Consider the following 13,488-nt stretch of genomic DNA (forward strand, 5'->3'; position numbering starts at 1 on the left):
TTAGCCAGAATATTTTCGCCGGGAAACCGTTTGCCGTTGAAGCGGGAGGAGAATGTGTCTGTTACATTGTGCTTTACTCTCCCAAGCACTTAATGCAGTGCTCTGCACACTGTAAGTGCTCAATAAATATTACTGATTGAAGCACCCAGTAAAGAGGGTGAAGTCATTTCAGAAATTCCCTGCAAATTTTATTGTCAATCACTGTTCTAATCACTGGGGTTAATCAGGATTGGACCTATCCCTCCTCGCCCTGCCCTCACGCACCAAAGCAGTAGAGGAATGGTTGGCACCAAAGGAGGGGAGAGGCAGTGTGGTCCAATGCATAGAGGATTGGCCTGGGAATTAGGAGACATGGATTCTAAGCCCTGCTCCACCACTTGTCCACTGGGTGACTTTGGGCAAGCTAGTTACCTTCTCTGGGCCTCAACTGTAAAATGGGGATGCAATACATATTCTCCCTCCCATTTGGGCTGTGAGCCCCTTTTGGTACAGGGATTGTGTTCTGACTACCTTGTGTCTACCCCAGTGCTTACTGCAATGCTTGGCCCACAAAAAATCATCAAAGAATATTATTATTATTAATTATTAATCATAATAAAGGGAGTGAGCAGCAAAACAGGCAGAAGAGCAGGAGTGGGCAGTAGCCCCAAGGACATAAGTCATGGGCACCCCCATGACACTACAGCATCCAAGGCCCCTCACTGCCGGCTGGCACCTGAGTGAACCCGCCCCTTTGTAAGACTGGAGGTCTCCAGAGAAAGAGACTCCCCCTCCTTCCTCCACTCCCTGTCCTCAGACCAAACACCTCTCCTGGACAGGAATCTAGCCTAGCTGTCTATCCCAAATCCCTCCTGCTGTAGTTCAAAGGCCTCAGCAGAGGTATCTCTCCTCAGCATCCAGCTGCCCCAGAGTTCAGTGTCTCCCTCTCCTCCCCATCCCATCCCCCTCCCCCCCCCGACACATACACGCGCGTGCGCCATCTCTTCCCAACACTGCATAATCCCCATTCCTTCCCCATCCTTCCAGCCCTTCCCTTGACCCTGCCCAGATTCTCTTCATCCATGAAAGAAATGGAATCTCAAACAGGCCAGGCAGGGGGAAGAGCCACTCAAGGAGCTAAAAGTTTGGCATCTTCTCTCCTTCTCCCACCCCCAGGACTCTGTAGGGAGCATCCGGAGAACCCCGAGCCATTTTGGGTTTAACCTTAAGACCAGTTGCTATCTCTCTGCTCAGAGTCATCTAAAGCCCAGTGACTCTGGGGGCATTAGCTCAGAGAGGGTAGTTGGGGAGGGAGGAACTGGCCCGGCAAAGTGAGGGGTTCAGGGAAGCAGGGGAGGTGGGTGGGGGATGCTGAGAACTGATTAGGTGTGTCATTTGGAAGCTGATCCAGTCCAGAAACCCCAGAGAAAGAAAGTTTTGGACTTCACCCAGGCAGGATAATTCTGTTGTACTCTCTTAAGCACTTAGTACAGGGCTCTACACAAAGTAAATGCTTAATAAATACCATGGATTGATCGATTAATTTTGTATGGCATCAATACATTATGCTATGTGAGCCAGCAGCACACTGTAATGATGTCACACAGGCAGAGTTCAAAACCCCCAAGCCCAAGGCCTTTCTCTGGGGACCCCATTACCCCGCCCCTCACTCAAGAGCCACTGCGTTTACCTCATTCAATAGTATTTATTGAGTGCTTACTATGTGCAGAGCACTGTCCTAAGCGCTTGGAATGTACAAATCGGTAACATAGACAGTCCCTGCCTTTTGACGGGCTTACAGTCCCACATCCCCATGCACACAGGCACCCCTGCTGCAGCCTGGCCTAGTGGAAGGAACTCGGGCCTGGGAGTCAGGGGACCCGGGTTCGAATCCCTGCTGCACTTTAAGTCACTTCTGTTCTCTGCTCCTCAGTCTCCTCCCTTGTAAAATGGGGATTTAAATCTCTGTTCTCTCTCTTCCTTAAACTGTGAACCAGATGTGGGACAGAGACTGTGTCCCAACTGATTGTATCGTATCTACCACCAAAGCTTAGTACGGTGTTCGGCATAGAGTAAAACAAATATCTTAATTATTGTAATCATTATTCTGCCAGAGGATTGGTGTTTTCAAGTGTGAAATGTACATCGCCTTGATTCTATTTAGTTGCCATTGCTTTTACGAGATGTTCTTCCCCTTGACTCTATTGCCATTGTTCTCGTCTGTCCGTCTCCCCCGATTAGACCGTAAGCCCGTCAGACGGCAGGGACTGTCTCTATCTGTTGCCGACTTGTTCATTCCAAGCGCTTAGTACGGTGCTCTGCACATAGTAAGCGCTCAATAAATACTATTGAATGAATGAATGAAAAGTACCGCTGCTACGTCCCCAGCCCCGGTGACCTCAAGTCGGCTTCCCCACTGCCCCACTCTCACCACCCTGGCAGTGCCGTGTGAAGCCAGCACTCACCACCACCTGAAGCCAGCCCTGCCCCTGCACCTGTTGGCCGGTGAGGTGTGGCAAAGAGCCAGGCCCCAGAGAGGTGGGAAACACCCACCCGAGAGCGGAGCATCTGCTCTAGCCAATAGCAGCAACGCCATCAACCTGCCAGCTCTCTTCTGGCCTGAAATGAAGCTGTGGGGAGGGGGAGGGGGTTGGGGAAGTGTCACCACATTTGCCTGAAAAGACTCAGAGCAGCGTGACCTAGAGGAAATAGCATGGGCCTGGGAGTCAGAGGATTTGGATTCTAATCCCCGCTCCTGTTGTGTGATCTTGGGCAAGTCACTTAACTTCTCTGTGGCTTAGTTTCCTCAGTGGAGAATGGGGATTCTCTCTCCATCTTAGACTGTGAGCCCCATGTGGGACAGGGACTGTGTGTGACCTGATTAACTTGAATCTACCCGAACTCTTAGAACCATACCTGATGCATAGTAAGTGCTTAAGAATTGCCACTCAAAAAATAAATAAATAAATTACCGGGACCCTGCCCTATCCAGGACTCAGAATCAGTAGAATGAATGAGCATTACGCCCACCCCAGAACTTCTACACAAACTAAAATATAATCCGGTGGTGCGTGTCCCTACAAACACACACACACATACATGCTATTCACGGAAAGACAAATTTCACCATCAGTGGCATAATAATAATAATTGTGGTGTTTGTTAAGTGCTTACTAGGTACCATGCACTGTATTAAGACCTAGGGTGGATACAAGATAATCAGGTCAGGCCACTTTCTTGATTGCCATACATCCTGCTGATCTATCAGCAATTGACTCCCATTTTTCATCGGAGATGCAGTTTTGTCTAAAGCTTTGACTTATAGAATCTTTAAGCTGTTTCTTCTGTCCACCTTGCTTTCATTTTCCCTATTAAAGTTCGTCATTAAGCCACGTGTGTGTCACCCGGTCTCTCGGAGGTGAAGCCAGCCTAGCCTCGGTGCTAGAAGACTGACTTGGTTCTAGAGTTTCGTTGTCTGTGTCCTGCATGGTGTAGTAGATGGAGGCAGGGCTTGGGAGTCAGAAGGTCGTGGATTCTAATTCCGGCTCCTCCACCTGCCCATTGGGCAAGTCACTTCACGTCTCTGTGCCTCAGTTACCTCATCTGTAAAATATGGATTGAAACTGTAAACCCCTTGTGGCATAGGGACTGTGTCCCGCTTGTATCCACCCCAGTGTTTAGTACAGTGCCTGACACAGAGCAAGCGCTTAACAAATACCACAATTATTATTATTATATTGCACTCTCCAAGTGCTTAGTAATAATAATAATGTTGGTATTTGTTAAGCGCTTACTATGTGCAAAGCACTGTTCTAAGCGCTGGGGGAGATGCAAGGTGATCAGGTTGTCCCACGTGGGGCTCACAGTCTTAATCCCCATTTTGCGGACGAGGTAACTGAGGCACAGAGAAGTTAAAAGTGTCACAAAAGTCATACAGCTGACAAGTGGCAGACCCGAACACAGTAAATCCTCAATAAATGCAATCTATTAATTGAATGCAATCGTGGTGCTCAAGGAGTTGGGTGTGGCGTTCTCCAATTTTAGACTGTAAACTCATTGTGGGCAGGGAGTAGTTCTACCAACTCTATTTTATTTCCCTACTCCCCCTCCCGGGTGGCATTGAAAGCATCTATCCTGCAACCGCCTGATTGTCCCCGCAGGGTACAGAGTTCTGCAGCTCCAATCAGTGCTATTCATTGAGCATTTACTGTGTGCAGAGCACTGTACTAAGCACTTGAGAGAGTACAATATAACAGAGTTGGTAGACACATTCCCTACCCACAAGGGGTTTACAGTCTATTAAGACTGTGAATCACAGGTGGGACAGGGACTGCGTCCAAACTGATGTGCTCGTATCCACCCCAGCGCTTAGTACAGTGCCTACCACAATTATTATTAAAGGGGGAGACGGATAAATTACAGAACGTAAGTGCTGTGGGGGTGAGCATGGGTGAATATCATAGGCTTAAAGGGTACAGATTCAAGTGCATAGGAGTTGCAGAAGGGAGAGAGAGTTGGGGAAAAGGTTTAATCAGGGAAGGCCTCTGGGAGGAGATGTGATTTTAATAAGGCTTTGAAGATGGAAGACTGATGGTCTGGCGAATATGAAGGGGAAAGAGAGTTCCTGCTCCTGCTGAACTTGTCAGCCCCATGCCCAGCCCCGTCCCCAACATCCTCACCCCCCTGCCCCACCCAAAGGTCTTCCAGGGCAGTAGGGCCACCCCCATCTCCCTGGGCATGGCGTATTGGATAGAGCCCGGGCCTGGGAGTTAGAAGGTCATGGGTTCTAATCCTGCCTCTGCCACTTGTCTGCTGTGTGATCTTGGGCAAATCACTTCACTACTCTGGGTCTCAGTTCCCTCATCTGTAAAATGGGGGTTGAGACTGTGAACCCCACATGGGACAGGGACTCTGTCCCACCCAATTTGCTTGTATCCACCCCAGGGCTTAGTACAGTATCTGGCACATAGCAGTGACTTAACAAATACCAGAAATATCATTATTATTATTGTTACTATTATTATTCCCCCACTGCCAGCTGGTCCTGGGATTACCTCCCCCCAGGGTAGTGGGTTGGGGGTGGGAGGGCGCAAAAGGGAGGTTCCCCGGGCCCGCTGGTGTGAGGAGGGGGTGGAGGGGTTGGAGGGGATGGAGGGGAGCAGTTCTGGCCCGCGGCAGGAGGAGCGGAGAAGCCCGGGCAAGTTCGCACCCACAGGGGGCTAGCTCTTCTCCAGCCCTCGCGAAACCTCTCCCTGTCCCGCCTCGGGCCCGGACACGGGATCGGAGACGGGGAAGCCTTCGAATAATAATAACAATAATAATGATATTTGTTAAGCACTTATTATGTGCCAGGCACTGTACTAAGCGCTGGGTTGGACACATTCCCTGTCCCGCATAGGGCTCGCAGTCTTATTCTCCATTTTACAGACAAGGTGAGGCCCAGAGAAGTGAAGTGACTTTAATAGTAATTATAGTATTTGTTAAGCGTTTAAAAAATGTGCCAAGCACTTTTCTAAGCACTGTGGTAGACACAAGGTAATCAGGTTGTCCGATGTGGGGCTCACAGTCTTAATCCCCATTCGACAGATGAGGTAATTGAGGCACGGAGATTTTAATAATAATAATAATGGTATTTATTAAGTGCTTACTATGTGCCAAGTACTGTTCTAAACGCCGGGGTAGAGACAGGGTAATCAGGGTGTCCCACGTGGGGCTCACAGTCATAATCCCCATTTTACAGATGAGGGAACTGAGGCACAGAGAAGTTAAGTGACTTGCCCAAAGCCACACAGCTGATGAGTGGGGGAGACGGGATTAGAACTCACGACCTCTGACTCCCAAGCCCGGGCTCTTTCCACTGAGCCACGCTGCATGATGATGGTATTTGTTAAGCGCCTACTATGTGCCAAGTACTGTTCTAAACCCTGGGGTAGATACAGAGTAATCAGGTTGCCTCACGTGGGGCTTAAAATCTTAATCCCCACTGGACAGATGGGGGAACTGAGGCCCAGGGCAGTGGCTTGCCTAAAGTCACCCAGCAGACGAGCGGCGGTATCGGGATTAGAACCCACGACCTTCCGACTCCCAGGTATCTGCTCTATCCACACCGGGAGATTCCCGGCCCGGGCCTCGACCTCCCGGGACGACCCCTTCGGCCTTACGCCGCCCCCCGGCACACGCCCTCACACATACACCCATGTTCACACCTACTCACACTCATTCATTCATTCAATAGTATTTATCGAGCGCTTACTATGTGCAGAGCACTGGACTAAGCGCTTGGAATGGACAAATCGGTAACAGATAGAGACGGTCCCTGCCCTCTGACGGGTTTACGGTCTAATCGGGGGAGACGGACGGACAAGAACAATAGCAATAAAAAGAATCGCGAACCCACGCGTACAGACCCACCTGTCTTCCCGCACGCACACAGATGTACACACACAAACACACACACACACACTCAGGCACACGGACACACAAACCCACCCATTCGTGCACATCCCCAGCCCGGCTTAGTGGAAAGAGCCCGGGCTTGAAAGTCAGAGGTCGTGGGTTCTAATCCCCACTCTGCCACTTGTCTGTGCGTCTGCTGTGTGACCTCGGACAAGCCGCTTCACTTCTCTGGGCCTCAGTTACCTCGTCTTGTTACTTGTTTTGCTGTCTGTCTCCCCCTTCTAGACTGTGAGCCCGTGGTTGGGCAGGGATTGTCTATCTGTGGCCGAATTGTATATTCCAGGCGCTCAGTACAGTGCTCGGCATCCAGTAAGCGCTCAATAAATACGACCGAATGAATGAATCTGTAAAATGGGGATTAAGACTGTGAGTCCCACGCGGGACAAACCGCTGACCTTGCATCTCCCCCCAACGCTTAGAACAGTGCTTGGCACATAGTAAGGGCTTCTAGACTGTGAGTTGTTGGTTAGGGATTGTCTCTGTTGCCGAATTGAACTTTCCAAGCGCTTAGGACAGTGCTCTGCACACAGTCAGCGCTCAATAAATACGATTGAATGAATGACTACCATCATTATTATTATGATTATTTATTGTTGTTATCCCGGACACCCTCCAGCGGGACGTGGTCAGGGGCGGGGTTGGGGCGGGGGGCTGGTCCTGGCAGCCTCGGCCGATCCCGGGAGAGGCCCCCAGGCATCCGAGCCCGCAGGAAAGGGTCGCCCCCCTCCCCCGGATTTGGAGGAAGCCCTTCCTTGGGGCGGGGGGCTCCACGCAAAAGGCTTAGTACAGTGCTCTGCGCACAGTAAGCGCTCAATAAATACGACTGAATTTTCCTCCAGACAGAAGCGCTCCAGTTTGCCAGATTTTCCCCGAACTTGGAAAAGATCTAGGACCAGCGCCGAGCCTCAGCCCCTCCCTCCCTCCCCCTCCGCGGCCTACTAACTTCAGCCCAGAGGCGAGCCTGTTTTGCGGGGCGCTCCCCCACCCCCTAATCCCAGCCCGCTGATCTCTCACTCTATTGCCCCAACACTCCAGCCTGGGCGTCCCCCGCCCCACCACCCAGGACCCCCACTCTTTTACCCCAGCCCCGTTGCCCCCTACCCAAGCTCCCTGGACCCCCACTCTTCTGTTCCAGTCCCTTTGCCCCCACCCAAGGTCCCTGGACACTTACCCTTCTGCTCCAGCCCAGTTGCCCCCCACCACCCAGGACCCCCCACTCTTCTGCCCCAGTCCCGTTGCCCCCCGCCCAAGCTCCCTGGACCCCTCCCCCACAATTCTGCTCCAGTCCCATTGCCCCCCACCCAAGCTCCCCGGACCCCCACTCCTCTGTTCCAGTCCCTTTGCCCCCACCCAAGGTCCCTGGACACTTACTCTTCTGCTGCAGCCCAGTTGCCCCCCACCACCCAGGACCCCCACTCTTCTGCCCGGTCCCTTTGTCCCCCGCCCCACCTCCCTGGACCCCCACTCTTCTGCCTCAGCCCCGTTGCCCCCGCCCCACTTCCCTAGACACTCACTCTTCTCCAGCCCCATTGCCCCCCGCCCAAGTTCCCCGGACCCCCAATCTTCTGCTCCATCCCGTTGCCTGCCATCCAAGCTCCCTGGACCCCCACTCTTCTGCTCCGGTCCCCTTTTCCCCCGCCCAAGCTTCCTGGACCCCCACTCTTCTGTCCCAGCCTCTTTGCCCCTCTTGCTCAAATCCCTGGACTCCCACTCTTCTGCTCCAGCCCCGTTGTCCCTCGCCCCATCACCCAAGACCCCAACTCTTCTGCCCCAAGCCCGTTGCCCCCCGCCCAAGCTTCCTAGATCCTAACTCTTCTCCTCTAGCCCTGTCGCCCCCCGCCCAAGCTCCCAGGACCCCCACTCTTTTGCTTCAGCCCAACTGCCCCCGATCCCACTTCCCTGGACCTTCACTCTTCTGCCCCAGCCCCGTTGCCCCTGACCCCACCTCCCTGAACTCCCTATTCTTCTGCTCCAGGCCCGTTGCCCCTACCCAAGTTCCCTGGATCCTCACTCTTCTTCCCCAGCCCCTTTGCCCCCACCCCCACCTCCCTGCACCCCCCCTCTTCTGCCCCAGCCTCCCTGCCCCTTTTGCCCACCTCCCTGCAGGCCCACTCTTCTGCCCCACCCCCTTGCCCCCCTCCCCACCTCCCTGGCCCCCCCCACTCTTCTGCCCCAGCCTCCCTGCCCCTCTTGCCCACCTCCCTGCAGGCCCACTCTTCTGCCCCACCCCCTTACCCCCCTCCCCACCTCCCTGGCCCCCCACTCTTCTGCCCCAGCCTCCCTGCCCCTCTTGCCCACTCCCTGCACCCCCCCTCTTCTGCCCCACCTTGTCCTCCTCCCCACCTCCCTGGACCCCCACTCTTCTGCCCCAGCCTCCTTGCCCCTCTTGCCCAACTCCCTGGCCAGGCAGCCCCCCCCACCCCCCGGCAGCGGGACGGGCTCGGCGGGAAGCCAAGGGACAGAGCCGGTACGTACCCCTTCTCTCGGCCGGGGGACCCGAGTGGGAACTAGGGTGTGAAGGAGACTGTGGAGCGTGGGTGGGGCGGACACACCCTCCGTTTTGATCCCGGGGAGGGCCGGCCCTCCGGGCTGCCCAATGGGGAAGTGAGAGGGGCTGGGCCGGGGGCTGGGGGGCGGAGGGGACCCAGGTTGCCGCCCCGACACCAGAGGGTTGCTGCCCGGGGTCTCCCCCAAGCTCCAGGACCGGCCCGGCCTCGCCCGGTGGCCAGTGACTCAGTCCGGGGCGGAGAGGGGGCCGGACTAGCCCCCGGGCCATCCCCCAGGCCAGGACCCCCGACTCTACCCCCCTAGCCCCCCAGGAGACAAACTGGCACCGCCCCACCGACCTGCGCCCCTCCCTCCCTCCTTCTCTGTGGCCCACAGACTTCAGCCCGATCGCCATCCTGCTAATAATGATACTAATATCAATTACCGCATCCGTTCAGCGCTTACTATGTGCCAGGCACCGTACTCGGCGCTGGGAGGGGAGAGGGGGCTGTTACCAGCAAATTGGGTTGGACACAGTCCCTGTCCCACGTAGGGCTCCCAGTTTTAATCTCCATTTTCCAGTTGAGGGAACTGAGGCGCAGAGAAGGGAAGCGACTCGCTCGAGGTCACACAGCAGACGTGAGGCGGAGCTGGGATTGGAACTCACGTCCTCCGACTCCCAAGCCCCCGCTCTGGCCACCGGGCCATGATGTGGGGCGCGCCCTCCTGCCCCAGCCCCCTGGCCCCGTTGCCCCCCGATCTAGGGGTCGGCAGAGACCCTTCCCCCTGACATCCCGGTTTATAAGGCCTAAAACCCACAGGTGGACCGAGTGCCGCGGCCGCTCGCGGCCTTCGCTGAGAGCTGAGAGGCCGAGAAAGGGGCCGATTGCAGCGGGAGGGATTTAAGTTAGATCCTGACAGTTGGGAGACTAGAACTCGGCACGCAAGGCCGTGGCGCGAGACCAGCTGCTCCTGGGAGTTAGGGGGGGAAGGAAGAAGAGGGGATACTGCAGCTGTGGAGACTCAGTGGGTCAGAAAATCCTCACCTGGGGTTTGGCATTTCTCGGCTCTGGTCCGAAGTCCGGGGTGAATGGGGCTGGGAGCCCCGCCCGGACAGTGGGGGACCCCCATCACCCCCACAGTGACACCATCGCGCCATAGCCGGGAACCCCATTTACCGGGGAAACTGGCCCACCGAGTCTTGGGATGGGGGAGGGATACTCTGGGGAGAAGGGGGGAGTCCCCATCGGGAGGGTTGTGGGGTCGCAGGGGTAGGACCAGACCGCCTTCCAGATCCATGGCCGGACCAGCATCCATCGGTCTCCAAGGGGAAGAAGGAGGCTGATGGATCAAATAATAATAATAATAACAATGGTATTCATTAAGCGCTTACTCTGTGCAAAGCACTGTTCTAAGCTCTGGGGGGAATACAAGGTGATCAGGTTGTCCCACATGAGGCTCACCGTCTTAATCCCTATTTTACAGATGAGGTAACTGAGGCACGGAGAAGTTAAGTGACTTGGCCAAAGTCACACGGCTGACAAGTGGCGGAGTGGGAATTAGAACCCATGACCTCTGACTCCTAAGCCCATGCTCTTTCCACTAAGTCACACTGCTTTTCGAAGGCCCCTGGGGTCCCTGCCAGCAGTTTGGAGACCCTCCTGACCCAAGAAGACCGTTGTTGAGGATGACTCAGAATCAGCTGAACTCGGGCCCCCGTGGTTTAGGGGAGGGGGCAGGCGATGAATAAGAGATCTGGGCTCTGGGGGAGGAGAGGGGAGGGAGTTTTCAGGGCTTGCCCGGGCAAGAGACAGCTCCTTTTGGGATTTTGACATGTGCCCGTCAGGGAGATGGGTTCAGAGGGAAGGCCTGATCAGAATCCTCCTTCCTCCTCCCCCAGAAGCCGGCCTGCCGGTCGCCCACGCCACCAACCACGTGCCCGTCTCACTCAGAGAGGGAAGGCCAAAGCCCGGAGAAGGATTTGCGTTGACGTGGATGGACGGAGAGGGATGAATCTGATCGACTTTGCCAATCCCCCAACGGATTATCTGCTTTGCGGTTTATCTGCGTGAAACCAGTCCCTTGATTTTTAAAGCGCTGCAGAGATCACGATGGTGACTTTCTGACCCATCCTCAGCCTGCAGTCCAGCCCAGACTCCAGCTGGCCCAGGCTCGTGTCCCCTGCCCCAGTAAATCGATCACTGGTATTTACTGAGCGCTTACCATCTGCAGAGCACAGGATGAAAAGCTTGGCTTGAGTACAGTACAATAGAGTTGGTAGGCATGACCCCGGCACTTGAATTTGCTGCCCCTCCCTCAGCCCCCGCAGCACTTATGTACATACCCTATTACTTATTTATGTGTTTATTTTTATGGTATTTGTTAAGTGCTTGCTATGTGCCAGGCTTAGATAGTAAGCACTTAACGTGGGACTCAGGGTCTTAATCCGCATTTTACAGATGAGACCCAGAGAAGGGAAGTGACTTTCCCAGGTTCACGGAGCAGAGAAGTGGAGGATCGGGATTAGAACCCAGATCCTTTTGACACCTGGGCCGGTGCTCTTTCCATCAATCCACACTGCTTCTCTATTTTAATGTCTGTCTAGACTGTAAGCTTATTGTGGTCAGGGAATGTTATCTTGTACTCTCCCAAGCGCTTACTAAGTGCTCCGCATGCAGTAAGTGCTCAATAAATACTATTGATTGATTGAGTGATTGATTCACCCCCTGACAACGAGGAGCTTACAATCAAGAGGAGCTCTCCTAGACCTTCCAACCTGCTTCTGCCCCCACGTCTGATGGATCTTGAATTCGGGGTGGCAGGAGGCTACGGGGAAAGAACTCAACTGAGAGGATTGATGAAGTACCCTAAGAACTGAAGCGGCGTAGCCTCGTGGATAGAGCCCCACCCTGGGAGTCAGAGGTCCTGAGTTCTAAACCCAGATCCGCCCCTGGTCTGCTGGCTGACTTTGGGTAAATCACTTCACTTCTCAGTGCCTCAGTTTCCTCAATTGTAAAATAGGGATTCTCCCTTCTACTGAGACTGTGACCGTCACGTGCGACATGGACTGTATCCAACCTGGCTATCTTGTATCTACCCCAGTGCTTAGAACAGTGCCCGGCCCGTAGTAATGCTCGTAAAGCATTTTATCTCATCTGTAAAATGGGGATTGAGACTGTGAGCCCCACATGGGACAGGGACTGTGTCCAATTTGATTTGCTTGAATCCACCGCGGCACTTAGTACAGTGCTTGTCGCCAAGTAAGTGGTTTATAAATACCAAAATTATTAAAATACCCCACACCCTTTCTGAGAGCGGGGGGATCCAGCGTGTCTCCCAACGGATCGTGGGAGGGTTCAAAAGAGTGGAAGAACCCAAGGCAGCAGAGGTAAGGGCTGGGAGGCTCCCTCTCTACACATCTTTTTTTGAGTGTGTGGTATTTGTTAAATGCTTACTATTTGCCAGGCACTGTTCTGAGCGCTGGGATAATTACAAAGTAATTGGGTAAGACACAGTTCATGTCCCACATGGGGCTCAAACTCATTTTACGGATGACTGAGACTCAGAGAAGTGAAGTGCCCAAGGTCACACAGCAGACAAGTGGCAGAGCTGGGATTAGAACCCAGGTTCTATTGACTTCCAGGTCTGTGCTCCATCCACCAGGCAACACTGCTTTTCTGTGTGGAATAGTGACAGCTGCTTTGTCTTCTAGCTCTTGGACAGCACAGGAGAGGGAGAAGCTACAACCCCAAACTCCCTGACCTGGTCTGGGATCAAAATCCACGGTCTCACCCTCTGGAGATGGAAAAGCCACCCCAGAATGGGCCACACTCCTACACCATCTAGACTGAAAGCTCACTGGGAGCAGGGAATGGGACTGTTTACTGGTATATTGTACTCTCCCAAGCTCTCATTATGTGCTCTGCACACTGAAGCACTCAATAAATACAATTGACTGAATGACATCATTGGCAATTCTGCTGCTCCCTGTAAACAGTTAATAGCCAAAACCCGGGACTTGGCTTTGAGTCGCTCACCTGCAAGTACCAGCGGCTCTCTGGGAGGTTCATTGTTTTGCCCCGAAAGAAATGTGTTTGGGTTGGTTAAGGAGAGAGATGTGTTCAGGGCACATTGACATCAAGTGGAGTTTATAATCAAACCCGGAATGTGCCGACTGCTTTCTCGTTTTCCTCACTTCTCTGCACCACAAGCTCGTTGTGGGCAGGGAATGTGTCTACCCACTCTGTTATATCGTTCTCTTCCAAGCACTCAGTACAGTACTCTGCACTCAGTAAGTGCTTGATGAGTACAAATGATTATCTGTTATTCCTCCGAGGAACCTGTGAGGCAAAAGCACACTGCTAGTATTCAGCCCATTTTACAGATGAGGAAACTAAGGACCCGAGAGGCTTTCCTTAAGTCACCCAGCTGGTGAGTACTCAGATAAACAGTGTGGCCTAGTGGAAAGAGCACGGGTTTGGGAGTCAGGGGACGTGGGTTCTAATGCCAGCTCCCTGGCTCATCTGCTCTGTGACTTTGGGCAAGTCACTTCACTTCTCTGTGCCT

General features: G+C 53.7%; 1 protein-coding gene across 1 annotated transcript in view; it reads right to left on the reverse strand.

Moving 5' to 3' along the window:
* The window catches only part of AHNAK2 (AHNAK nucleoprotein 2), a 55,319-nt gene extending 45,080 nt beyond the window's left edge, over positions 1-10,239 (reverse strand). The window contains exons 1-2 of the mRNA XM_039913790.1: positions 10,206-10,239; positions 8,911-9,024 (exon numbers count right to left, since the gene is read on the reverse strand). Of these exons, the coding sequence (XP_039769724.1) occupies positions 8,911-9,024; positions 10,206-10,239 (148 nt within the window). The remainder of the gene's footprint in view (positions 1-8,910; positions 9,025-10,205) is intronic.
* Between the last annotated feature and the right edge of the window lie 3,249 nt (positions 10,240-13,488).

The sequence above is a fragment of the Ornithorhynchus anatinus genome, chromosome 1 (genome assembly GCF_004115215.2).
Source record: "Ornithorhynchus anatinus isolate Pmale09 chromosome 1, mOrnAna1.pri.v4, whole genome shotgun sequence".
In the NCBI taxonomy this organism is placed as follows: domain Eukaryota; kingdom Metazoa; phylum Chordata; class Mammalia; order Monotremata; family Ornithorhynchidae; genus Ornithorhynchus; species Ornithorhynchus anatinus.